General features: G+C 39.5%; 1 protein-coding gene across 1 annotated transcript in view; it reads right to left on the bottom strand.

Annotated features, from left to right (window-relative positions):
• The window catches only part of Phlpp1 (PH domain and leucine rich repeat protein phosphatase 1), a 214916-nt gene that overhangs the window by 46861 nt on the left and 140706 nt on the right, over positions 1-27349 (bottom strand). Inside the window, exons 4-8 of the mRNA XM_021198051.2 lie at positions 23319-23485; positions 7664-7810; positions 6869-7099; positions 2928-3130; positions 1691-1751 (exon numbers count right to left, since the gene is read on the bottom strand). Of these exons, the coding sequence (XP_021053710.1) occupies positions 1691-1751; positions 2928-3130; positions 6869-7099; positions 7664-7810; positions 23319-23485 (809 nt within the window). The remainder of the gene's footprint in view (positions 1-1690; positions 1752-2927; positions 3131-6868; positions 7100-7663; positions 7811-23318; positions 23486-27349) is intronic.

The raw sequence follows: 27349 nt of genomic DNA, 5'->3' as shown, positions 1-27349 counted from the left end.
AAATGCCAAACTATAAATGAGCCAGGTCAAAGGATATATGCAGTCACTGTATTTTAAAACCAAGATGAATTATTATAATAGAGAAAAAAAAAGCTAACATAGATACACCATCTGCATCATCTTTAACATCTAAAAAACTTCTACCTCTCAGATGTTAAAAAGTCCTTAGAGACCACTGCAGACTCAGAAAGAGGACTACCATTGGGAAAATACATAGTGATCTGGTTAACAAAAGCGATCAACTAACAAGATTTTATTTTCAAATGTACACTTTTATCATTGGCATTAAAATAATCCCCAAGTCTACGTGTCCATGAAAATGCAGCTATGGGGAAGAAGAGTGACACAATGTACGGCGAGGTATGTTGTAGAATTATCTGATGTAGTTACTCGGGCAGTGTTGTGCTCTAAAAATTGTTTTATTTAATAATAGTTGACTTCTGAAAACAGATTAACAAGAGAAGGAAGTGGAAAAAATCCTTTATTGATGTAACTGTAGCACATGAAAATTAAAACTAAAACTGGTAAAACTGTAGAACTCTGTGCTGAAGCACTCTAAGGTCCCTACTAAAGACTTTTCTTGGCATCCTAGGATGGAGTACACATAAGCACTGCACATGAGGAAGATCCAGACGTGAGATTTACAAAGGAAGACGAACAATATTCAGGGTTCTGACCTCGGGATTTCAATGGGTGCCATTTGCCAATTACATCCTGTAAGTTATATGGAAATAGGGTCACTCTGTAAACAGCTTTCTGAAATAAATCTACACAAGGTATTTATATGTACCTATGTACACAATCCTGTTTTCATTTAAGAATTGAAAAGTTATATCCAGGGTTGGTAAGGGGAGGGGGGGTTGGACAAAACAGCAGCAGCAACAACAACAAACCCAAACAATAACAACGAAAACAACAAAACCTAAAGAACTTAAGGAATGTATAAATTTAAATAAAACTGTAGAAATTTTTTTAAGGAACTTCATTAAACAATTCAAAGAACTTTATGTCTAAGTTATAATTAGAAACAATTGGAATAATTCTTACAATACTTAAAAACTGAAAAGGTGCTTATCATTAAAATAGCTAAATGTGTGTACCTTCACAATGAGAAGTAAACTTGTGTACCTTACAACTCACAGTGCCAGTGGGGTCCTAAAGGATGATGACTCAAACTCACTGCAGTTAATTTCCTTAAATTGAGTTTCAATTTTAGTGTATTAAAATTAGTGAAGTTTCACTTTCATAAATGCATGCTGTAGTCACAGTCATGCCTTTATGTCATCAGGGAAAAAAATGTATGTTTTTATTTTTAGGTACTGCAATAGATAAGAACCATTGAAAAAGGAAGGCTACTTAAAAGTCAGCCTACCTAAAACAAGCTAAGAGCCCAGCAACTTCCTGAGGTCTTGCCAGGTCAACGTGGACAAAGTGACAAAGAGTCTCAGAGAAAAACACAAGGTGCAGTTAATATACATAAGGGTGACTGAACCTTCATACCACCTTAGTTTCCAATCTTCCAGGCTCAACCTAAGGTCTAAATGGATACTAGAGCTGGGGGCTCTTCCTCGGTGGTAGGGGTTTGCTAAGCTTGGATGAGGCACTGAGTTTCCGTCAAAGTCTATTAAAAGATCTTAGGCACAGGTTTGGATACAAGAGGCAACGTTTCTATGGGATGCTGTCTTCTTACCTTGAGACATCCATGTAAGAGAGATAATTCGGAACTGGGTAGACATCAAGTTGAACAAGTTCTAGGAGGGAAAACACAAATACGTTACTACTATTCACATGACTCTGCATGTAGAACTAGCACTGTTCTTTTGCTCTCCTCTAGTTTAGAAAGTACAGTGCATTTTCTTCTCTAACTTTACACCTGCAGGAAAGCAAAGACATCTTCTATGCAATTGTAAGACATTCATTCTCTGTTCCTACTAGTTTATGTGGCTTCTTGGTGTCAGGTGTGCTACACTGTACCTCAAAGGTCACTCAAACAATCCTTGTTTTTGAGTTCCTCACAACTGAAGCAGCATACTGGAAAGTCATAAATGAGTTCTGCTAATCAAATCACAAAGTCTTCTGATTTATGAATGTGACACCACTCTTAGTTAGAGCTCTGTTCCTTGGGCACAGTGGTTTCTCAAAAGTCCTGCTCTCTTAATTCATAAGTTCACCCCTTATCTAGTTGCCCACTCTAGTCCCAGCTAACTGGGAGAGGCTTACAGAAGAACTTTCAGGACCAGCTCTCTTCACCTCCCACTTACAGCCTGGGTGCAGGCTCCCTTAGCTCACATGAAGTCCATCTTAGAAGCCTGGACAGGTGCTGTTGTGCATTCTTTTGCACTCTCTCATGTTACATCTGAAAGCATCAAGATCACTTGCCCTCTCTTCCTAAGGATCTCGCCTACATTCTTATGAATTATTATACTGTGCTAAGAGTCTCACTATCGGGCTCCACACCATAGTTCCATGATTAATAAATGACTACCAAATAAGCAGTCTTATTAAATAGCTAACAATCTTGCTACTATGATATTCCAGTGGGTACTTAGTTCAGGTTTATCTCCAAGTAATCCCATTGTCAATAAACCATGAAACTGCAGGTTCTGAATGGAGCCTACAGTGAATTTTTTTCCCACCCCCCCATCCAGTATTTAATCAAGTAGCCCGTGGGACATTTTACTTTGCCCCTTACTTTAATCAGAAGAAACAAATGACCAGTGGGAACAATTTAACATGATATAAAAAACAAGATAGAACAATAAAATTTTCCCTTCTGAGTTGAATAAATACTAAGCCAACATTCTTCTTTTATGCCTTTTATCTGGAAAGGATTTGACACTTATTTTAGAGATGAGGAAAGAAGAGTGTCAGTAAGGCAGGGATGATGGTGCTGGGTAACAGACCCGCTCGTGTAGTATGCTACTTACCATTAGAAGAAGCATAGAGTGCTTTTAGGAAATAGCCACAAACGTTCAGTGTCACCAGCTGATTCCTCTCACAGTGCAGAACTTCTATGTTGTTGAAGATCATAGCATCTAGATCACCAAGCTTATTGTCTCGCAGGTCAAGTTGAGTGACATGTTGCACAAAGTCCACCTCGTCGGCCATAAGCTTTCTGAGTATGTTCAGTCTTAAGGAGAAAGGATACAAATATAAGTTACGTAACTACAATAGTAATCCAAATAGTGTGCAGTGATGAGGCAGGACTCAAGTCCCAGGGCATCAGAGTCCCCATGCATCTGGCCTTGTTTAACTGGCCACATTCAGTAGCTATTTTCAGCTACAATTTTAAGAGGTCTTTATGATATTTTGAAACACAACTTAGGGCATAAAGACTGAAGAGGAAAAAGTATATTGACTTTATCTAATTTACTTCAAGAGAAGAAAAAAATATCCACTTAATGCACTGCCTTTCAAAAAACAAAGTTGAGAAAGTATAGACACCATACTGGAAAGAACACCAGAAACAGGTCGAGAACCACCTAAGATACTGCAACTTCTGAAAGGAAGCCAGTGTACATGGGCAATCACAAAGAACAAAGTCAAGGACAATGACTTCAAGCCACATACTGAACAGGAGCACCAAGATGGAATAGAGGTGCAGGGATGCTTGATTCTCAGGATCAGGGATAGTAGGCAAAGCTATCTCCATATATGGAACACTATTCAAAGAGCAAAGGACAGAAGACCGTGAGCACTGGCATCCAGAAGTCATTGAGAAATCATAAAATGAAGGGCTTCAATGGGAAACAACAATTTAGAATAGATGGAAACATAGGAAAGAATCTTTTGCCCTGACAACTAGTTGGTTAACTGAATGAAGCAGTTGTAGCTGAGGTGCCAGAGACAAGTAGCAATGGATTAATATGAGAAAGATATGAAACAAAACAGCAAATATAAATTTAGTTTCCACTTTGAGAAAATAGATGATAATGTCATCTGTTGGTACCAAGGTAGGCCACACCTCCTTTGGAAAGAAACATCTCTCTCCCGAGTTGAGAAAGCACTGAGCTTGTGCACTGGATTAGGAGCACTGGTATTAAGGCTGGAGTTTGAGACTTCTCTGCTATGCATCTGATCTGTTAAGAGACATGTAATAGAGCCACTGACTGGAACATAATGGTGAGTGACAGCTCTAGGTGAGGATTTGTCAACAGCAAGAGCAGCACATGATGTCTTCAAATGACCTTAAAGGGATGTTTTTGGTTCCTTCTTTTCTTGTTCTGGGTTGTAAGACTTACAATTTGGCTTTAACCCAGAACTTTGCCTATTTCCAAATGTTCACTAGACTATCAGAACATGCACAATTACTAAAACACATGCCTCATCATTGAGAGAACAGGACAGAAAGAATTTAAAGAATGTTTCATGTTCTCCACCACATCACACTTTAAAACACCATAATGGCATTATCATCTTCATTTCAAGCAGCAACCCACTTGTAAGTCACTCTATGGGTAGTAACATGACAAGAAGAGGTGCTTTAATGGGAAGTGTTAAACAAAGCCTAGAAAGGAAAGGGAAGGTGATACTCCTTTGTGTGGAAGAGCAGTCTGAAGAATTATCTTCCAGCTCTAGGTGGAGAACCTTGAGCAGCAGTTGCCTAAGCAGCATCTGTGATATGAGAAAAGCATCCTTCTTATTCTGCCATGAAAGAAATCTCTGCATTCCAGTGCTGTGTACATTGTGAAGGGCTGAGGTCGGGAGATGACAAGGATGATGACCTCTGCCTTTCTGTGAACAGAAACATGAAGTGCTGTGCAGTGTTCCATAGGAGAACTCAGTGCTTTGAAAGAAACCAACAAAGCAGAAGCTACTGAAAAGGAAACTCCTTATCTGAATCCCGAGGGTGTGGAAAGAAGAGAAAAGCAGGTCACAGGAAGTGGCACTGTGGCATTGGACCACAGGCAGGGACGTTGAGACTTTCACGCATGCTACTTCCTGCTGAGCAGTAAGAGTGGTAACAGGGCTGGCTATGCCCAAGTGCTGCTCAGTTAACAGTACCAATCAAGGGCTTTATTTACCAAATGCTAACACAGGGTCAAGGATAAAGAAGAGTACTACTTAACCAGCCATGCCAAGGGGCCTTCTTTCTAAGTTACCACACCAGCACACAGTGCCTATAGTATGTGACTTGCTATGCACATCTAATACTCCAGGTGTTTTTCTGTAATCAATCTGTCATATATAAAGTGCTTGAATACAGTACTGATGTCAAATTACTACACATTTCTAAAATATGAGTTTCTATCTCACTGTGAAAAGTAGCAAAGAAATGGCTTCCCAGCCTGTGCTGGAGGACACGCGTGAGTGACTGTGAGACAGAGACAGCCTCACTTGCACAGGTCCTGTATGTTAGGGGCTGAAAGCAGACAACAGAGGTAGGGAAACTTCGGCTGTGCTTCACTGGTAGGGGAGAGTATGTAAATAAGGGAAAGCAAGGATACATTTCCCAGCTGGCAGCTGAAGGGAAACGGGTCTCAAGAAGACAAAGAGCTAAGGAAAGATGGACGATGATGAAAGTAAAGATGATCAAGGTGAAGCTGTGAGTACATACCACCCAAAGTAAAATACAGAGAGAGAAGCCCACTAAGAGAAAACTGGGACCAGTTATGTCAGGGGCTGGGGCAATTAGTGCTACAGAAGAGGAATGTCAATGTGGGGGAACAAATAAAAGAAAAGATGATGGTTTAAGTCGGATATAACATTTCTTTAGGAAGGAAATGCAATAAAATCACCTCTTTGCAGTTGGGCATGGTAGCGCATACCCTTAATCTCAGCACTGGGAAGGCAGAGGCAGGCAGATCACTGTGAGTTTGCGGCCACTTTTGTCTACAAAGAGAGGAATGGGATTATGAAATGTGGGAGGGGGGACTGGGAGAGGGGGCAACAGCTAGAATGTAAATAAATAAAGTTTGTTTGTTTGTTTGTTTGTTTGTTTGTTTAAAAGCATCTCCTTGGGCACAGAGATGGCTCATTGTTAAAAGCACTTATTTGCCTTTGAGGACTGAAATTTGGTTCCTAGTACCTACATGGCAGCTCACAATTATCCATTATTCCAGTTCTAGTGGACTTGACACCCTCTTCTGATATCAGTGGGCACTAGGCATGCACATGGTATATACATATATTCAAGCAAAACACCCACATGCATACAAATAAAATAAAAAAGTAAATCTTTAAGGGACTACAAAAACCAGATCCTCCTTGCATAATGTTTCTCTGTGATTAAAAATCAATGGGACCTTACCTATCCAAGAATAAGGCTGAGCCAGAGGATTCTTGTTGGGTTTTAATGTGGTCTCTGCTTTTACAGGGGATCAGAGTTGAGGGGGCAGCTAAATTTGAACCTGACAGAAGATTATAGAATTTATATTTTTGTGAAGAATGATAAGCTAGGCTCAGAGTCACCTGAACGAAATAGGAGAAATTTAAACCAACTTAACTTAATGGGTACATTAAATTAAGGAAGTCAAGAAAGAAAAAGAAAGAAACAAAACAAAAACAAACCACCCCCACCACCAACAAAGCAAGGATGCTCTGCAGTATCGCATGGCTCAGGTAAGGCTAAGCAAGACTAAGAACAACATCCACTGTGTGCTTGATGACTTCCAGTTCATACAAACAGTTTTCTACTCCAGTGTTTCTACAGATTCATGCAAATTCAAACTGGGTTCACGTTTACAAAACCAAGGTGAGACAGAGTCAGTCAGCAGTGGATTCCTTTCAAAGCAAGCTTCAGGGAAGACCAAACCTCATAATTAGTCATTTCTTCCCTCTGGTACTAGTACTACCCAGACTAGTTGGCTAACTCACCCCATAATACAGCCAGTAACTCAAGCAGGATCTGCTTCTGAAAAGGGGTTACCTTAGGTCCACATGTTTAATATGAGGCATTCTTCTTAAGGCCTGTAGTCTGAGGGTCTCTATACAGTTCCCAGCCATACACAGCTTATCCACAGCAGTCAGCTTCTCCAGTACCTCTGGAATGTCGGTGAATTCATTGAAGGAAAGACCCAGATAGCTGAGCTGCTGCATGCTTTCCAGCTCAGCAGGAAGGGACTGGAGAAAATTTCCATCCAGCAAAAACGTCTGCAAGCTAACGAAGAAGACATTATAATTATACAGAAAAATACACAGTTTCGAACTTCACTATCAACACACAATCTCATGAAGATCATATCTCATATCACTGTAATGCTGCAAAATGCATAAAGACAAGGTAGAAGGTAACAATGGACGCAGGGGGAGGGGAGATCAGAAACAGGGACCTTAAGCTTCTAATCAAATGGGAGTTACTACCGATCTCAACTTGCAAAGGCATACATGGGGAAATATGCTAACTGCAATACAAACCAGCACAACTATGCATTACTCCTTTTTTTTCCTTAACATTAATATCTAAGACTTAAAATTCAGTAACTCAGAAAATGAAAAAGTAATCTTTATGTTTAGATATACTCATTCATAAAGAACTTCAGTTTAATTTTTACAACTCTTGACACTCTAAACTCTTAACATGTGAACTCTACATAGACCACACAATGCCTTACTGCTAGGACTAAGGCCAACACTTCTTTGGCAAACATAACATATTAATTACTATGATGTACAAGTTCCACAGAGCTTTATACAGAGAGCCCTAGTGGTTTAAAGTACTCACTTCTGCATATCTCCAACAGCTGCTGGGACTTCTCGCAGGGCATTGCAAGATACATTCAGCTCTGCAAGGGTTGGAATGCTGCAGACTGCTGACGGAAAGGCTCCTAGGTGGTTATTGGAAAGGTTAAGGCTCCTCAATTTGGTGAACCTATCACAATAAAAAAGAGAGAGAAGAAACAAATGTCATAAATGCATAGCATAGCCTCGAGGACAATCCTGCTTGGCTCCCTGGTCAGATGGAGACTTCAAGGCTTAGGGAGCAGCAAAGCCAGAGAGAAAGTCTGAGTCAAGGCCAGTGTTTCACCTAAAAGGTCAAAGCATTCAGAAAAACTTGTTGTAAAATCGGCTTGACTGAGGAATAAGTTCTACTGGACAACTTTTTTTTATGTAAATGGTCCTGGGAAGGAGCCCGAGCAAGCAAATCTGGGAAACAAGTCCAAAATTTGTGCCTCTCACCCCCAACCTCGAGTCAGTAGAACAAACTATCGAAGCCAGTTTCCTAGATGCCCCAGGCTCGGTAGTGGCAGGGTTAGGAACCAATTCCCATCATCCCCCCGACCCCGCCCCGAGCACAGCACTTGCTGCTGCTGCCCACACACCCTTCTCCAAGGTCTCTTCTCAGTTCATTCCCATGATGTTTTCTTCACTGAGCTCCTTGTGAACTCTCCCTCCCTAGCCCTCTTCCTCCTTAGGAGCATCTTATCTCTCTATTTCTTCTCCCCCTTCGGGACCCGCACTCATGGCCAGTATGCTCTTCGTCTGATTCTTGCTCTACACTCATCTTCCTTGGAAATCTCACTGCTTAGTTCCATCACAGCCTGACCCTGCTCTGAGCCATCCTACCGCTTCTATTAAAAACTAAATAAATCCTTCCACCTGCCCAGCTTTGGGAGGGGCCTTTCGTTTTCTCTGTCATTCAGGGAACTGCGGGAGCTTTCTTTAACATTGACCTCTCTGTGTACTCAACATTTACACTCTGGACATCAACTCATATGAGATGAGAAACAGTTAATTCGTGCAAACACTGCACGGCCTAATAGTTGGTACTTTACACTCTGCCAAGAGCAGACAGATGATCACGTGATCTTGCTAAAATTTATGATAAAATAATAAGCTGTAGTCCACAAGAAATGTAAAATTTTATTCAGCACAGAAAAATGATAGTATACCTACTGAACAAGGTCAAAGTGTTAGCATGATTTTTAATAACATTTATCTTACTGGATACTAAATTAACAATAATATAGATCTATTAATAACAAATTGAAACAAGGCAAATAATTATTGTTCAACTGAATTCCCATTTTTAGTTGTGTTTAATATTAATATTGGTCCATTAGATCTTTAAAGAGATTTCTTTTTCTTTATTCTGCTTACCTATACCCTCTCTATACAAGGTAAGGTCACCGGCGCTGCTAGTCTCAGGGCAGTGGTTTGCAAGAGATGTTTTGGAGACTTCCAAAGAGGTTTCTAAGACCCTCTCATTAAACCCCAAGGTCAGACCTATTTTTACAATATAAGGATTCCTTCCACTTGCTCTGTGCCACTTGTGCTTTCAGTATTTAACCAATTTTTCAGTCTGCATCTCCTTTGAAAGCACATCTGATTGAATACACTAAGAATCCAGACAGACAGGAAGACTTGCTAAACTAGAAAATAATGACAATCATCTTAATATTTGTACTGTAAGAAAATGGTTTCATTAAACATGTGAGTATTATCTAATCATTACGTTGCTTTTTATGTATGGAGCTCAATGAAGGAAGGCCATTACTGTTTTTCAGTTTTGGCAAGGGCAAGGGAGTCCTGGAATAAGGTTATCAGATAAGCTACAAAACAGCATTAAGTATGACTTACAGACAAGTTTTTCTCATTAAGAATGTCCCTAGTATCACATGGGACACACTCAGGCTTAAAAACAATCATCATTTGGTGGTATATGCTTTATCCCTTCTCCCCTCAAATAGAACAGTGTCCCCTCAGATGCTCTCCCTGTCACTGCAGATGAAACCATTGTTCCCATTCTACCAAAACAGTGGCCTTCTTTCTAAATGCTTTTCATATTTGCCAAGAACAAGGTACAACTTGAAAGTTTGCACATTATTAAGCTCATAATTCTAGAAAGGAAGCCGATCAAGATAACACAACATATAGATTTCCAGAAAGAGAGCAGGATTTCAAAGTCAGGAAGTACCCAAGGGGGAAACAGAAGACCTGGCTCTCTGAGAAGTCTATAATGCAGCAAGGAAAGGTGAACCTCGCTTATGCAAACAGATTTAAGAGAACTCTATCACTGAGTATAAACAAAACAGGTGTACGCTCAATGGGAAGGGAGACTCTTAGTAAGCATTCCTCATTCACTTGTATTAAAGTGATTGCTATCCACAGTATAAAGAAAAGGACGTGCAATTATTTTCTAAATCAACTCAATGACAAAGCACTAGAGGACTAGGATCAGTGGTTCTCAACCTACCCTGTGCATCATGGGTCAAGACCACCAGAAAAAGCATATTTCTGATGGTTTTAGGAACTGAGTCACTGCTCAGTAGTAAAATTACAGATATGAAGTAGCAATGGACATAATTTTATGGCTGGGGGTCACCACAACACAAGGAACTGTACTTCAGCTTTAGAAAGGTCGAGAACCAGTGGCTTAGATAATGACAATGGTCCTTAATCCTTGAACCAAGCAGCCTCTAAAGAAGAAGATAGGGGCTTACTTGCCATATAGCTAGGCTGGCCACTATGACACTAGCTGCAGCCAGATATGAAGCAGTTGAAAAGGAGGGAGTCCAAAGTGAGGGATTCTCCACATATAAAATACATACTGGGTTGGAATCTCTCATCCAAAATAATTGAAGTCATGAGTGTTATAGATTTAGGTGTTGTTTAGATTCTGTCAGTATGGATCACTACTTGGACATTCATGATCCCACATTCCAAAATATTTGGGGGCAACAAAACAATACTCAAAAGTTTCAGATTTCTGTGTATTTCAGATTTCAGACTGTTAATTAAGGTATAGATTTAAAAGGCTTAGTAGAAATAAAAGGACTCTGCGATACTTTTGGAATATTGGATTAAACAAAGTATATCACTAAAATTATTTTGCCTGTTTGCAGATACCAATGAATTTAAAGTAATTTAATGTGGGGAAATCTTTTCCATATTAGGAATAAAAAACAAGGTCCCCAAATTCCCCACCTAAATGATACCCCTTAGATTTATAATCGTTAGATTTCTTGGAGTTAGTTTTCTATATATGCAGAAAACAGATTCCAGCACTGTAGATTCAAAACTCCTGTTAGAAAAAGACAGGAGTGTCCACATAGAACACATAACCGACTGGTATTTTAACAGTAATGGATAAGCAGAGGCAATGAGCAAGATCTGGGAGACAGAGATCAAAATGACTTTTTGCTTACTTAAAAGAGAGAAAAGTTGAGCGTCGGGTACTACCACAGTATTGTAGAAAAAGACTAGAAATCACAACACCCTGTAAAAAGAACAGAGTATAAAATGTTAAGCTGCCAGATTAGATGTCGTAGTCTTTAAGAGCATCACTCTTGCAGAGGACTACAGTTGGGTTCCAATAACCTGCGATAGGAGGCTTGCAACCTTACTCCAGGACTCCATAAACCCTCTTCATTCTATCACAGGAACATACACACATGAAGAAAAATAAAGTTTGCAAAGCAGGGCAACCACAGATCTACAAGCTTATTTCATTCTGGTTTGAAAAAAACTAGTTAGAAGCAAATATACCCCACAGTAAATGAAGTGGAACCATTTTTATCCAAGGGCTAGAAAGAAAAAAAGCTATAGCATCAAAGTCGAGAGAAATGAATAAATACAAAAACCAACAGTCAAAGCCCTACCAATCTTCAGACAACACGCTGCCAGTCTTCATATAGACTTTTTCTTCTGGGCTTATTCAACCTATCCACCCTTAAAAACATATTCAAATACACAAAATAGTCATATGAAATTGTACATGTTTAAGAAATAAAGCCAAATCATATGATAATTATTTCAGACATGATATTAATTAATCTTTGTTACATGTATGTTTAAGTACACTTGTTATGGAAGTAGTTGATTTAGCACTACTGTACATGACATTGAACACATGGAAGCATTCCTGTCCAGCACAAGCTCTCACCTGAGCTGTGCCATTGGCCTTAACAGTTCCAACGAAGTGAGCATTATGAAATCCAAGGAGAGGAAACCATCACTGCTTTACTCAATGAACAAACAGAGAAAAAATAAATACTATTCTTTTGAGCCATTATTTCTACCACCATTATTATTATTATGACTATTAGGGCAGAAATAGCATGTTAAGCAAGTGCTAGACTATTGAGCTATATCCCTAGTCCATGTTCCGTAATCATCATTCAACATCATTGAGTTCGTTAAAGACAATTCTATAGGTGAAATGATTTCCATTTTGGAGTTGTGGTTTCCCTACTGCAGAACATACTTCTAAACTGAAACATCAGGCTTCAACGTTAAGTCATGAAGGAACTGTCTAAAGACAAGTTGTAAACTTAGCTGTGGGCGTAATCCTCACTCTGTATCTGGTCTGAAAGGCAGCATCCTTAAGGAGCTCAGGGGCCTCAGTGGACAGCTGCCAGGCTGCCAGAACAGAGACCACTCACTGAGTGTGCTTCCACAGGCAAAGCTGCTTTTATTTGAAGGCTACAGTAACACATGCTCGTTTTAGCATGGTAACTGTTAGAAGCATATAAAGAATGAATTTTGAACTTCTATTTCTCTCCAATTCCATCCTCCAATAGATAATTTGGTTCACATCCACATCTGGGTGTATTGAAGATTTCAATTACAATGTTGAGGCTGTGTTATAGCCACAATTCTGAAATCTAACAGATCCTGAAGAAACAAAACCTAAAAGCTCTGGCAGTGACTCAACTGGTACCAAAGATGACCCATTGACATGAATGTTTGTTTATTCTCTAGAAACCAAATTGTGCTAGTCTATTTGCATCCAAAATGGTGGTGCACATACTACACTACACAATCTGTATTGTGCATAGTATGTATGTACCATCTGAAAAAAAAAATCTCTGGAGTCCAAAACACAAAGGGTCTCAAAAGTTTTTCAAGTGAAAAACTATGAACTTGTATTTCTAAAAGTATAACTGATGGAATGAAGAATGTGTGTAATTTAAATTTAAATTTAATACATGGTACAAGTTTTTAAAACAAAAACTACAGTTGTAAAACAAAACAAACAAGCAAGCCTGTAGGTTCCTCGACTTCCCCAAATATCCAGTGTTCAGGTCCTTTCAGTTGCTGCTAATTGGCAGACCAAAGATGACAAGCCAGTTTCATCTAACCCTCTCAGTGAAGCAGAGCTGCTTCAAATGGGAGGATATGTACAAAGTGCCTTTCAAAGACATATGCTTTGCCCATTTTTCTACTGGACATTTAAAAATTCTCCACTCAAGAGTCTGAGGAGCCCTGTGAGTCAATTTGCATTTATTAGATATTGTAAATACCCTGAAGCCTTCCTGCTGATAACTAGTGTGTGCCTTTCGCTACACATTGACTTTTAAGTTTTCTTGAATCAAATTTATTATTCTTTCCTAGTTTTTATTAAATTTATTTTAATATTTATACTTTCAATTATTTCCATTTTATCTCTTTATTTTTATCTACTTTATCTATTTTATTCTCCATCACATTTCTTATTTCCTTATTACAATGTTTAGTTAATATACTAACTTATGGCATTTCCATATACATTGTATATTGTACCTTTCTACTTGCCTTTTTCCCCTGCTGGCTCCCTTCCTCCTCCAAGAGTCCCGGTTTTGCTCTCGGAACATCTGTGTTCTCATAGACTGGCAAGAACAGTCTGCTTTCTTTTGAATAGCTAATTACATTTACTATATAAATCATTTTTTTCTAATGCTTAGTTAAAAATCTTCTACACTGGGGGAGAATAAGAGAAACATGGCCCTGCTTAAACACAACAGGGAAGCATGGGTAACAACAGCTAGTTTGTGCTTTCTGTTTTCTAAGACTGCTTCCCAAACCATGCTGAGCTGCTGTCTGAGAGCCCAGTTTTAGCTGGTAAAACATTTGAGTTTTACATACAGTAAGGTTTCTCTTTAGAAAGACTAAGCTTAGGAGAGAAGGAAAGCCCTCTTTATAGAGTTTAATTATATTCGACCTTAAGTGAGCAAATGAACGAGAGAATTCAATCATCCTTGACTTACCTTCTGTGGACTCTTCAGACTGAAGCTCTTGCCCCTTGGTGCTCTAATTGGAAACTCAATCCTATAGCATGTCAGGTGTGACATAAACAATCTACATTCACTCTAACAGGTAAGGAGTAAAGTACTTTGCATGGTAGAGGCTTGTGCCCCTGCATGCAGAAGGAGTAATAGAAAATACCTTTTATCCACATGGTCCTCTTGGGGCTATCTGTGTTTGTTATCTGAAAAACCCATGGCTCCCAGGGCTAGCCTCGGCATCTCTAGGAACACCCATCCCTCAGAAGGCACCTTGCCTCCCAGAGCCAGCTTCAGCATCTCTAGGAACACACTCATCCCTCAGAAGGCACCTTGCCTCCCAGGGCCAGCCTCGGAATCTCTAGGAACATCCATCCCTCAGAAGGTATGACTCATTTTCTGGCTCTCATTTGTCCTCACAAATCTACTTCTCTGGAACTGAACTTTCATCTCTTCCCACTTTCTTGACAAATGTCACCCTTTACAACTTCTGAGATGGCTCTGCCTGATTTATGCACGGTCTGCTCTAAGACCTGAGCAATCCACCAGCCTCAGTCTAGAACATACCTGCTTCTCTTCTGAGGCTCAGAAGTACACAAAAAGCAAGTGTGGCTCACAACCAGCTTCTAAACATTTGAGCTAAAACAAACAGAAACCACACTATGTGAATTCTCAGCACCATAAATGACTCCTGGAGTCAGCAAAATACACATAACACCTTCTCATATGAATAGAAAACAAAAATAAACACATTAATATTTCACTTGGCTTAAAATTTAAATCTGCTCCTACAAAAAGATCTGCTCAAAACCTGGATAAAAGAATTGCTGCAGACATTAAAACCCAGAATAAGGTACCATAGCTAAAGTAGGACAGCATGTTCTGCACCTGCTAGGTCAGGGGTCAATCCCCAGGCTAGGAAGCTCAAACATTCTTTTTCTGAAGTAACAAAAGAAAAATAAAAAAACACTCAATATTGGCAATAATTACAATGGAGATGCTGCTGTTATGGCAAATTAAAACATTTCCTAAAAGAACAAATCTATATTTTAAACCTTCTTTAATATTACTCGAACAGGAGACTATCTACTGATCAGATCCTACATCTAAGACTCTACCCTAGGTTAACTCTATATATACAAGGTAAACAATACAGCTCGAAGGACAGTGGCACAGAGTATGCAGGAGTGAGTTCCTGTGAGTCCAGTGACTTGGTTGTATAGCAAACCACTCCAGGTACAGCAAAGTGGCTTTGAAGGTAAAGGACCTTGCTGTATAAGCCTGGAGACCTGACTTTGACCCCTGGAGTCCATGTAAAGGTAAAAGAAAAAAAACATACTCTCAATAATTTCCTGTGATATCTACATGTGAGCCATGATATATACCCTCCCTAAGAATAATAAATTAAATGACAAATACCACTTGAAATCACAAGATAGTCAATACGCAAATAAACAGTCAGTGGATTTCTAAGCATGTCATCTTTTCTTTTCTTTCTTTCTTTCTTTCTTTCTTTCTTTCTTTCTTTCTTTCTTTTTTTTTTTTTTTTAAACAAACTGGCAACATAAGAATCAAAAAGAGAACCAAGCAAGAAGTACGTTGCCATGTCACACTTTAAAATCTCTTAGGACACCGCTTCTTTACTTTGTCCACTATCACATTCTTTCTTTCTTCTTCTTTTAATCAACCAATCTGCCCATCAGTATATTTAATTCTCAATATTATTCAAGAGCGGTTTCATGTCACCTACTATTACACAGGTGGGACAAGTAACAGTGTTGGAAGATTTCTATGTAAGACAGAAAACAGATCACCATCTAACCTTTCAACAAAAAGAGGTAAAGTGTGCTTGGTTAAAAGCCCATCTGACTCATGCAAGAATATACAAGAGCCAGAGACCCACATCAAAGCATCACATGCTCTGAGGAATAGAAAATAAGCATGAGCAAAAGCCACAGAGAATAGCTAAAGTCACAGAAACATTCTATGAGAGAGGAGTGGTGTGAGCTCCCTCTTACAACCAGACTAAGCATATCTCACAGCGAAATAAGAAAATTCCAACACTCAAAGGTCACAAAGGATCACTGAACATGTACTGGAACACACGGATGTGAAAGGAGACAGGGATTTTACTCCCCAGGAACTTGAATTGTTTGGGGGAAGAGTTGCAGTCATCTGAAGTAGAAGGTGGGAAGTTAGCGAATGCTCACAGGGGGCTCTCCTCTTACTGAAGACTATGACAAGCAGTTGGTGACTAAAGAGAGAACAGTACCACAGACTCCTGGCTCTGGGACTCTCCGGTCTAACTGAAGCCTGCAATAACAGAAGAGGCTCCAGTGACTCCAGTAAATACCACTGTGAGCCTAATGTGAGTGTTTCATGAACCTTATTTTGAGAAGCAACTGATTTAGAGGCTATAAACTACAGGGTATGCTTGGGACATACTAAGCAGGTTAAATTCACATAGCAAACGAACACTTATGGTGGTAAGGGCTGCTTAACGCCTAACCAAGGAGCATCTCAACAGAAAGACAGTTAGTGTTTACCTAGAAAAACTTCAGACTAAATTAACAAAAATCCCAGGACGCATGGTTCATATTTATCAAAAAGTCACACTTCCCCTGCCTGTCATCCCTCTCATGGGAGGAGAGGGTTAAAATTAGGGCATAAGCAAAGTTATGCTTTTTCTAGTTGTTTTGTGTATTGTTCATTATAAGTCCAAACACCCACAGAAAGAGAAGGTGTATCCTGCTTTTTACACAGGCCACTGTGGATACCCTGCTGGGCAAGTGTCATCACAGAAACCTCCCACTCAAAGCTCCATCTGAACAGCAGGCATATGGTGAACAGCATCAAAATTAGTCACTTGGGAAACAAACAAACTCTCCTAGGACTTTAGCTTATGAAAGTCACACAAGTGCTGTGCGAACCTTGGGAGTTAGATGTGTCTGTGTGACATGAGAAGTACAGACAAAGAAGCTGTCTGCTCCAGCAGTGTGCTTACACTGGCCACCAAAAAGACACATTTCACAAGCTACCAGTAATGATGCTAAGGATGTCCCTGAGTCCCAAGTCACAAAGATATTCATTACCCAGTGCCATAAAATAGAGCATCTGCTGGCCATCCTTGTCACCTAGGAGCTAGGCAATGAGTAGCTGACTGCCATTTAGAATAGCAAATACCTACAATGTGTAGTACTAAACTATTATAATTTGGGTAATACTTGCAGAATACAGCAAAGAGCTTAATAAAAAACAACAGGAAAATGGAGTTGGGCAGAATAAAAAGGCTAAATTAGAATCTACCAGAAGTTTTTAAAATCACTGTTATTCCCCACATATTATCTATATGGGATGAATATTAAAAAGAATCTTAGCTGACTCCAAGAGGTAATTTGGACAAAGTTAACACAGACTGAGTAATAAAAATTTTTTGTTTTCCTTTGAGTTCCTTTTTAGAAAGTGCTGTCTGAGAAAAAAACCAAACAGGCCATGACTGTCAGAGCTCAGGAAGCAGAGAAAACAGAAGGGAGTCTAAGCCCTAAGCCATCTCAAGGTTTTCCTTTGATCCAGAGCTCAGGGGGAAAATGGGAAGCCTCTGAAATAGAAAGTGCCTCAAGAGGATTCCCCCTGCACTGCAAAGCTCAGGTGCACAAGAACCTGCAGTCTGCTACCAGCTACCTGGAGAGGGAGTCTATACATTCTGTGACATTCCTGAAACATCTGTCAAACCTCAAACCCAGTGCTGGAAATCTCCGTTTCTCCCACAGCACTTGGCACTGGCTACCTTCTTCCTTTATATGGAAAACCCCTCTCCTCAGTGATTATCTCCAATCTTTATCACCTATCTTCACATATAAGAGTGCGTCCCACAAGGCTGGAGTGTCCTAAATACTGCATAGATAGTCTGGCAGATGAACTGCAAAAACATCAGCAGGCCACTTCTTGTTCCAGTTTGCTAAGAGCACTCTCACCACTAAAATGAGTTTCCAGAAATTACTCATAATAATAAAAACTGTATTGCTTCTTAAACAAAGCCTAAGAATGTTAAGGTGTGGCAAGTATAAATAATTTGATAACTTCTTATTACTGGAATGTGAAAAGTGCCCGAAAAGACAAGGCGGGGAATAGGGTCATGTGTTTCCCATCCCATAGGGACCAAAATACAAATTGAAGACTTTTCAAGAAAGGGACCTGAACTTCAGACAGAAATGGGAGTTTGTTCTCATCTCTCCATGTTTACTCTTATATGGCACCGTGATTGTGCATGAAGTTTTGCTGTCTCTCCCAGCACATTGCACACTCTCTCCTTGTCAGTGAACACCAATTTCACATCTACTGGTGACTCAGTTCACTGCTTCCTTCTAAGTCTTCCAAGTCTTAAATTCATTCCTTCTACCCCAAAGAAACTTTCACCTTGTTTTAGCTGATACCAGGCTCATTTGTACCCCACCCACTCTAACATACACACCCAAGGTTCACTAAAATTGATCTTTAGGCATCACATCATGTGATAACCAAAAGGCATCTTAAGAGACTTATGACCTATCCCTTAAGACCCATATATGAATGCCACTGCTCAAAGCACTTTGCAAACCTTCATCTATAAGTCTTAGGATCACCTTCTGTTCTCTTTGGTGATGGAGAAACCAAGAATTGGACTGAAGCACACCATCCTTGTGTCTGTCCTTCTCCATCCTCAATTCAGCTCTAGGCTAAATATGAAGGGGAAACAGAATAAAAGCAGAGACATTCCACCTCTATGGTCAAGAAATTTACACACAGAGACAATTTAGAATTTTTCTAATGTTTAGTACAGAGGTATAGCAAGCAAGGAAGCAGAAGCAATGTTTATAAATCAAAGAAGGAAATGAGCACACAGAACTGGACATAACCAAACTCTCCAAGACATCTTTGGGAATATGCTTTCAAGGACAGGCAGGACAGAAGCCAGGCTAGCCTGGGAGTGGTAAAGGCAGCAGGACACCTCTCGTGATGGAGTGGCAAGAGAGTGGACAGTATTTCAGAGACTGGAAGCAGGTTTTGCTTTGCTTTGGTCTCTTTCCACACCCCCCCCCTTTAGAAAAAAAATTATGGGGGCCGTAGATGGCTCAATTGTTAAGAGTAACACTGGATACTCTTCAAGAGGACCAGGGTTCAATTCCCAGCACCCACATGGCTGCTTACAACTGTATGTAACTCTAGTTCCAGAGGATCCAATATCCTCACAGAGATATGCATACAGGCAAACATCAATGTACATAAAAAAAACAAAAAAATGAAAAAAATCACGCTGTTCATTTAAAACTTGTTTTCTCTTTTCCTACTGCCAATTCTTGGTTATGAATCTCCGCGTCATGTTTCCTGAGTGGTCTCATTATGCAGGGTTTTTTTTCATCAAACTTTTAACCAAAGAGAAATGACGAATTACCAGTTTCACTTCTTTCTACAAGTTGCCGCAAAAGCCTGTTACAAAGAAGTGCATATGAATAACAAGAAGTGGTGACTAAGAGCAGATCCCACTACATTTTCTCATGTGCTCACTCACAATGTATTTAATGGTCTCCCTCACAATGGTAACCATCTCTGGAGGACCTTATTTCTACCTTCTAGGAATTCAAGCCCAAAGTGGATAAACAGAACAAAGAGTGAGTAACAAAGGTCATGAGGTCAAATATCTCCTTAGGAGAGAGAGTTATACTGTAGGTCTCTCAGACAAAAATTAAAGGTAACCAAATGCACAAAAGTTAAGGTTACAGTACTACTTCTATGCTTTAAAAAAAAGTCCTTTACAAACTATTTCCTAGGATTCTGTGAAACTGCCAGGGAATAAATAATCACACTCAAAGAAGAGCAACAAACAACAATAACAAATCACTACTGAAAGAAATGTTGACTAGGTATCTGATGGTACACTTGTCTACATGGTTTCAGTGCTATTTACAGTGGAAATAATTGATTAATAATCATATGTGAACTTCATGTCAGTTATAATACAAATTTCTCATGATAATAAACACTGAAAAAAATAACAAAATGACATGAATAAATTGAAATCTTTTGGTAGCAGTCAAATACTACTGACCTCAATTCCTACAGGTGTGGATCAAGTCTGGAAAGTAAGCACGGTTCCCACGTGCAATGCACAATGAACTGTATAGACACGTGGGCGTTACAGGAGAGAGAGAGAGCCAGAAGGACATGGAGGTGTCCTATCTTCTCTGTGGCCTGCCTCCAAGAGGGAGGAACTTTTTTTATGAGTCAACACAGTACCTGACTCTCTCAAGACTGTGTGTATACTTTTTAGAATATCTCCAGGCTCAATGAAGCACAGGGAGAGACTGGAGGTGGATTCAGCAATTTCTGCTGCTGTCACCTTTTATATGGTAATTTCTGGAAAGTTCTCCCCAGTTTCTGACTTTCCTGCCACAATTTCCTGGAGAACTGCAGTCCCAAAAGTCTTTCCCGGGTACAAAAACATGACAATCAATCACCTTCTATAATTATGCCCATGTAGACGAGGAGCCACAAGACTCTGCCTATCTTACCTATTGTGGGAGGAGGCTCTGGTTTTGTAGGCCTAGGAGTTGCCTGGAATTCCTGTGTCACTGGGAGTTTAGCTTGAAATCGTTAAACATCCCAGAAGAAACAAATTTCACAAGATTTTAATGTATAGTTTAAGCAAGAGCAACATGATTAAGCTAGTCAGCGATCTTGGAGAGGATGAGAGCAAAACAAGCCATGGCTATATTGGCTTTAGGAGAGTCATGTTCGCATGCTGCTTTCAGGAGTGTGATCCCTTGCATTGTTTTTTTTTTTAAAGCATTCTGATTTAGTACTATTATTCTGCTAAATGGACATAGTAATTTGCTGCTCCCTAAGTTCTTAAGTTCTTATCTCTATACATACAGAATAACTCAGTAGTTCTTTTTTGTAGCATATGACGTTAACACAGAGACCCACTCTGGCCAACATGCAGAGGAAAAGAGCACTCAGCTATAAATGGGTAATCTACATCACAGTCCTTGCACTGAGGCTCAAGGACCATCAAAGAATATAACGTGGAAAGATCATAAGAGTCAGAGCAAGTGGACATCTGGAGAAAAATACTATTTAAGATGACAGTACTGTTGCACACATGATCTTACAGTGACTTTGACTCTGCAGCAGATCTGTACATGCAGAGCCCATGTCCCAGCACGGATGAGGCTGTAATGAAGCTCCACCTCTATCTGAAGAGTTCCTGACAATTGATGGCTGCTGTGGGATGGAGGGTTCATTTTTTTCATTAGGTATGGCCCTAGAAAGCTACAAATGCTCCAGTAGATTTTCCTACACTCATGCACATACAAGCAACATTAGGTGGACTCAGAGGCTTTTAAAGCAGACCACATTATATTAAGGCAATCCTAATTAATTCTCCAAATAATGGAAGAGACAAGAGTCCCAACTTGGCCATCTCTCATCACCAAGTAAAGCGACCACTACTGGCTCTGGGTTACATTAAATAGAGCAAATTTAGTTAGTGGTTAAAGGGGGTATCATGGAAATCCCCAAACAACTCAGGCTGTTGCCAAGACAATAGGTTGCTCTCCACAAACTGGGAGCAAGGTCCCATTGCTGAAGACAACACCCACACACCTCATTGCACAAGTTGGTACCTACAGTCTAGTGCCTGTGTGTGTGCCTGTGTGTGTATGCCTCTGTGTGTGTGTGCCTGTGTGTATGTGTGTGCCTGTGAGTGTGTATGTGTTTGTGTGTGCATGCCTGTGTGTGTGGGTGTGTGTGTGGGGGGGAGGCGGAGTGCAGGAAGGCTAGAAGGAAGACTGAATAGGGAATGTTCAAAAGACAGTTCAAGAGACCCAGAGTGGGAGTGAGGAGGAGGAGGAGGAATTATTAGGTAGCTCAGGCAACTTGAAGTCTCTGAAAGAAAGAAAAGGCAAGGTAGGACCTGCATCCCACTGAATTTGGGTCTATCTGGATATTCATTATTTTATTCATAGATATTATTATTATTATTATTATTATTATTATTATTATTTTACAGATATACTTTTGTGAATATTCCTGTAAGTAATAAGAAGCACATCTTATGTTGGCTTTAATTTTGGATTGCTATAGAACACCTAAGTATGAGAATAGAGAAAATGATACCAACCAAATATTTATAATTCCCTTTGTCAAATATTAACATTTTTTGCTATGTTTGCCTCTATATTTTTTCTTCTTAAAGAAGTAAACATTACATAGATAGCTGAAAATCCCTTCAAGTCATCCGGTAATCCCAGCACCTAACTTCCTCCTCAGATCACCACTGACCCCTATCTGCCTTAACATTCTATAGACCTCCTCCCTCACACGGGCTTAGTTTAGATGACTCCTAATGCCACTTTCTAGCCTAAGATACCATTTGTCAAATTAGGTATGGTATTAAAAAAGAATATTCATAACTTTTTGGAAAAACAATTAACATACTCTCTCAGGGATCTAGAGGGCATGGTGGAGGGGAAGAAAGAAAATTAGAACAAACCACTGGGACACAAATGGACAGAAATGCTACAATGACACTGAGAAACAGACACTCTAACTTTGATGTTAACTGTTAAAAACACTACCTTATTAACAATAAAATATAGTTGGATTCTTCTTTCTGGGTGTTAAAAATCAGATATATAATCACAGTGGCTGATCAGCACAGCTTTCTCTCTAAGCACATTGGCCACTTACGGGATGAACTACTCTGCTCCTTGAACATAACTACCTTCTCCTCAGTACAGTCTCTACATGCATAGTCACAAGAGGTTTCATATCCCACAGAATCATGCTTGGTCACTGCTCCAAAGTGGGAAAGGAAGGAGCAAGGCAACCTCTCAGATCCCCTTGAGAAATACTCCTAGACATAAGGAGGCACATGACTCAAGTCCAACATACTGACATCCAGATGCCACAGAGTTTTGGACTTAAACCTTGGCTCTTGTGTCTTGGTTCTAAGACATGTGTTTTCATGAGGAAAAACTGATCCACAAATTTCAAAACAAGTAATTTATTCTGAACAGACCCTTGAGCTTAGAAGAAGCACACTAAATACCATGAAATTTTCAGTCTCTTTGCAGATAATGTAGGGAATGAAGTTCATTTAAAAAAAAACAAAACTGCTCTTATGTAAATCTACCCAATGGATAACTACAGGCCATAATATTAAAGGCAAGAAACCTTAGAGAAAATTTTTGGAATGCTAGCTGATACTGTTCTCACTATAAATCAAAGCCATGTTATATTGCCTTCTGAAGAGAAAAACGTATATACACTATCCCTGTCAAAATAGAGAAGCTACCATTCCAACCGCTCTGGTTTCCCCATCCCTTCCAAGGGATTCTAGCACTTGTATAGGCTTACCTTTGCAGTTCACCAAGTCCTCTGGCAGCTGGGAGGGTAGGGCTTTGCCTTAGGAAGTTCTGTTTCAAATTGAGATGAGTAAGGTCTTGGCTGTAAAAGAGGTTGGCAGGCAGATGTTCAAGGCTACAACAGGAGAGGTCTACTGAGCTTATGCGCTGTGATGCAACCTGGAGGGAAACAAGCATACATTTAATTAATTGTCTACGCATAGACATGAGGGATTCCCTTTTGGGAACTCAGGAACACCATGAAAGTCCAAATACAAAGAGATGAAGTATATACACACTTGGCACAAAACAGCCTGCTACTGTAAAAACTGCACGAGAGCATGCCTAAAGTAACCTAGTACAGGGCTCAGAAGAGCACAGTGACCTTATTAGGGTTACTGATGTCACTAGTCTCTCCTCCATTTGGTTTTAATAAATAATAATAATAATAATAATAATAATAATAACAGGTAAGAGAATTATGAACAAACTAACACAAGAATTTAAAGGTAATACACAAGCATGTGCTACACAGGAAGACAGATGTGGTGTGTGCTGATTTTAGTGAGATAACTACACATTGATTGTGTTTTGCCTCATGTAGATGCTTTGCACAAAACAAAAAAATTCTATCTAAATGATTATCCAGATATCCACCGCCCTTCCTGTTAAATAATTCCTACCAAGACCAGGATCCCAGGGCTACAAAGCAAATTGTAGGCTGGAGAAACAAAGTTTTACTGGATAAGCTCAAATGTTCTCCAGGCATTACAATGCCGATTTATAATGAAAGTGAAGAGATTTAGCCCACTTCAAATATCTTGGCTCTGTCTGATAGCAGATGTTGTAACATCATAGTTCTAAGCCTTTGCCTAACTTAGTTTTACTTTGCAAAAATAAATGAATAAATGAAGGAAGGAAGATTTTACTCTTTATCCTTGATCAGCCTGATGCACTTTACTGTTACAAAATTCCAGTTTTTTTCCCTAACCCAGAAGAAGCAGAACAGAGTCTTGGGAATGTGGCTCTAGGCCCAGAGGGCACAGATTCTTTTCCAAGTGCCACAACCTCGTCACTGAGCTAAGATAAACAGACAGATCATTGATCTCTTCTGAGACTCGGTTTTCATGTCTATGTAGCAGTATTAAAATGGTATCTAGTCCTACCTTCATAGCTCAGAAAAACCATCAATAAATGCTGCTATTATTTTTATTGCTGTTGCTACAAAATAGAATTACTCATAGTTTATATTCATTAATTCCCAAATTTATGCATATTTATTAGAAATAAATCGGCATAAAACATTCTGCTGAGGTCATACTTGAATCCAAGATAAATTACATTGTACATATGAAGCAGAAAGATGCTGTTCACAAAGGCTCAGATACAGAAGGTCTGAGTTGGCATTTCAGCAATCTCAGTTTTCCTTGAATTTACACCATTAAAAAAGAAAACTCCAAAGATAGCCAAATTCCTGATGTAAACCAAAAGGATTTTGAGCTTGTAGGGATGGAATGCTTTTTCTTGTTCACTGAAGCAACCACACTGAGTACTCACTATGATCCTCCGATGCTATGCAGCAAAGAGGGTCAATGGCCCACCTCTCAAGTCCTTCAGCCACCTGCACCAGTTTGCCTCTGGCCTACATAGTACACTGTTCCCTTGGAGACTACTTAAAGAGAACAAGTTTTATTTTAACAGAAGTCTAACACTGCTCCCTTTGGACAAAGAGAAAAATGGTTAAACGTGAGGTTGTCCTTGCTCTATTCCTCATTCTAGACTAAAAGTTGTTACTGCTGGAAGCAGGAGGAAGTGGACACAGGAACAGGATGAGATCAGCCAGCACGGTCTCAAGGGAACCACAGAGCAAACAGGAACATCCAGAGTAATACCACGAGTCCAATATGCAATAGCCATGGGGCAGGGAGCAACCCAGGAGACCACAAAGGCTACCACAAGCTTCTCCTGGGAACAGACCATATTCTGGACCCAAAACAAAAGAAGTGAGTACAACAGCATAGACCAGCCGAGGTACATCTCATCCGAAAGAGAAAAGCACTGTTCTCAAAGAAGAAAAGCTGGACATCCAACCAAGAAGCTGTGCTCCACCTACACAGCTGCTATTAAAACTCACATCCTTCCCACAATCTGCATACATGGGAACTATTAATAAGAAAGCCACGTGGGTACATATCAGGGCAAGCAGTGTTCTTACCCAGCTTCCTTTCCCAGTATTTGTAAGTTATTGTTATAGAAAGGAAGTGTGGCCCTGAAGAGAGCTGAAGATAGAATATTGAGTTTAATTTCCAACAAACTCCATATAGTGAGACTCAACCCCTGCCTTTAACTTCAAGGTTAAAGTAAATTGAGCTTCAGGCCACAGCCTGGGCCCAGGGTGTGAACAAGAGCCTGCACTATTAACCACATTCATCAGGCCAGGGTCTGGACCACTGTTAGATATCACCAGGAAACCAGGGAGGAAGGAAGAACATTCTCCTAACTCTTAGGAAAATGGTATTGTAACTAGAACCCAGAAAAGCAGTTCCTAGAAGAAATATAATCTTAGGTGTGAAAAAGAAACAGTAACAGGTTGTGGATGCTCCTCCAGAGAAACAGAGAGACCATCTGCTATGCAAACAGATTCCACAATAAGGGTGACATCTGGTGGGACATTCATTCTTGACATCATGGCTCTGCACACTCCAATCCCAAGTTCCTTGTCAAACTGAAGAACAGTGATCCCCCAGTGAATAACTGAGGAGCATCAAATCAAACTTTAGAAGTCCATAAGAAAGGTACAATCAATCAATCAATCAATCAATCAATCAATGTTATGAAAATCTAGAAAGTAAAAGAAACTACCCTATGTGGGAAATCCTTGTTATGGAAGGGACTTCTCAAGGACCTCACAACTGAAACATAAATCTCCCTTTGGCAGAAGCTTCTGTAACACACATTACACCAGCAAACTATAAGCAAACTGGTGCTCAAGAACAGTATGTATAAGATGACTTTTCTAGTCATCTGGCTTTGGACAAATTACTTCATCTCTCCACCCATCAGTTTCCTCATCTCTAAAGTGGACCGTCTAAAACATACTTGATTAATATCAATATAGCCTTCTCATTTAAAAAATGTTTTTAACCTTTTATTTTTATTTTATGTGAATAGGTTTTCAGCCGACATGTATGTCTACACACTATGTGTGTACTGGGCTCCGTAGGACTGGAGTTACAAACAGTTGTGAGCTTCCATGTAGAACCTGGGAATTGAAACCAGGTCCTTTGGAAGAGCAACTAGTGCTCTTAACCATTGACCCACCTTATCTGTCCCTACCATTCTCATTTTTAAAACTCAAGAAAGGTTCAGCAAGATCACTACTATACCTAGTCCATATCCCCATCATCTTGAGCAATTACACAAACAATGTAAATAGATTTGACCTTTATATCAGTTCAAGATAACTATCCTCTAAAAAATTATTTCTAATCTGCATTGACAATTTTAAAAAAAGAAAAGAACTGGAGAGATGGCTTGGAAGTTAAAGAGCCTTCCTTCAATGTTTCTGCAAGAGATCTAAGTTCAGTTTCTGCACCCACACATGGTACCTCACAGATACCTGTAACTCTAAATTCAGAGAATCTGACATCTCTAGAATCTACATTAACACACACACACACACACACACACACACAAATACACACACACACACAAATAAATAGATAAATAAGTAACAAGGCTGATTAGAGTCAGAATGAACAAAACCTGTAATATATTAATATAAATATGAATTCTAACCATCTATTCAAATTGTCATCTTTTGCAAATGTCTTGTAAATATATACAATGGGAAAAGTACATTTAGTTCTCAAAATATTTTCTTCTAAATACTATGGGGTTAAGATATTAACAAGAAAATCAAAAGTTTAGAAATAATAGAATTTCATGCATTCACTAAAATGTGACACATTCTTTTTTTTTTAAATTTTTTATTATTTTCTTTATTTACATTTCAAATGCTATTCCAAAAGTTTCCTATATCCC

The sequence above is a fragment of the Mus pahari genome, chromosome 5, assembly GCF_900095145.1.
Source record: "Mus pahari chromosome 5, PAHARI_EIJ_v1.1, whole genome shotgun sequence".
Lineage (NCBI taxonomy): Eukaryota > Metazoa > Chordata > Mammalia > Rodentia > Muridae > Mus > Mus pahari.
The sequence above is the reverse complement of the archived record's forward strand: the minus strand, read 5'-3'. Positions and strand labels throughout refer to the sequence as shown.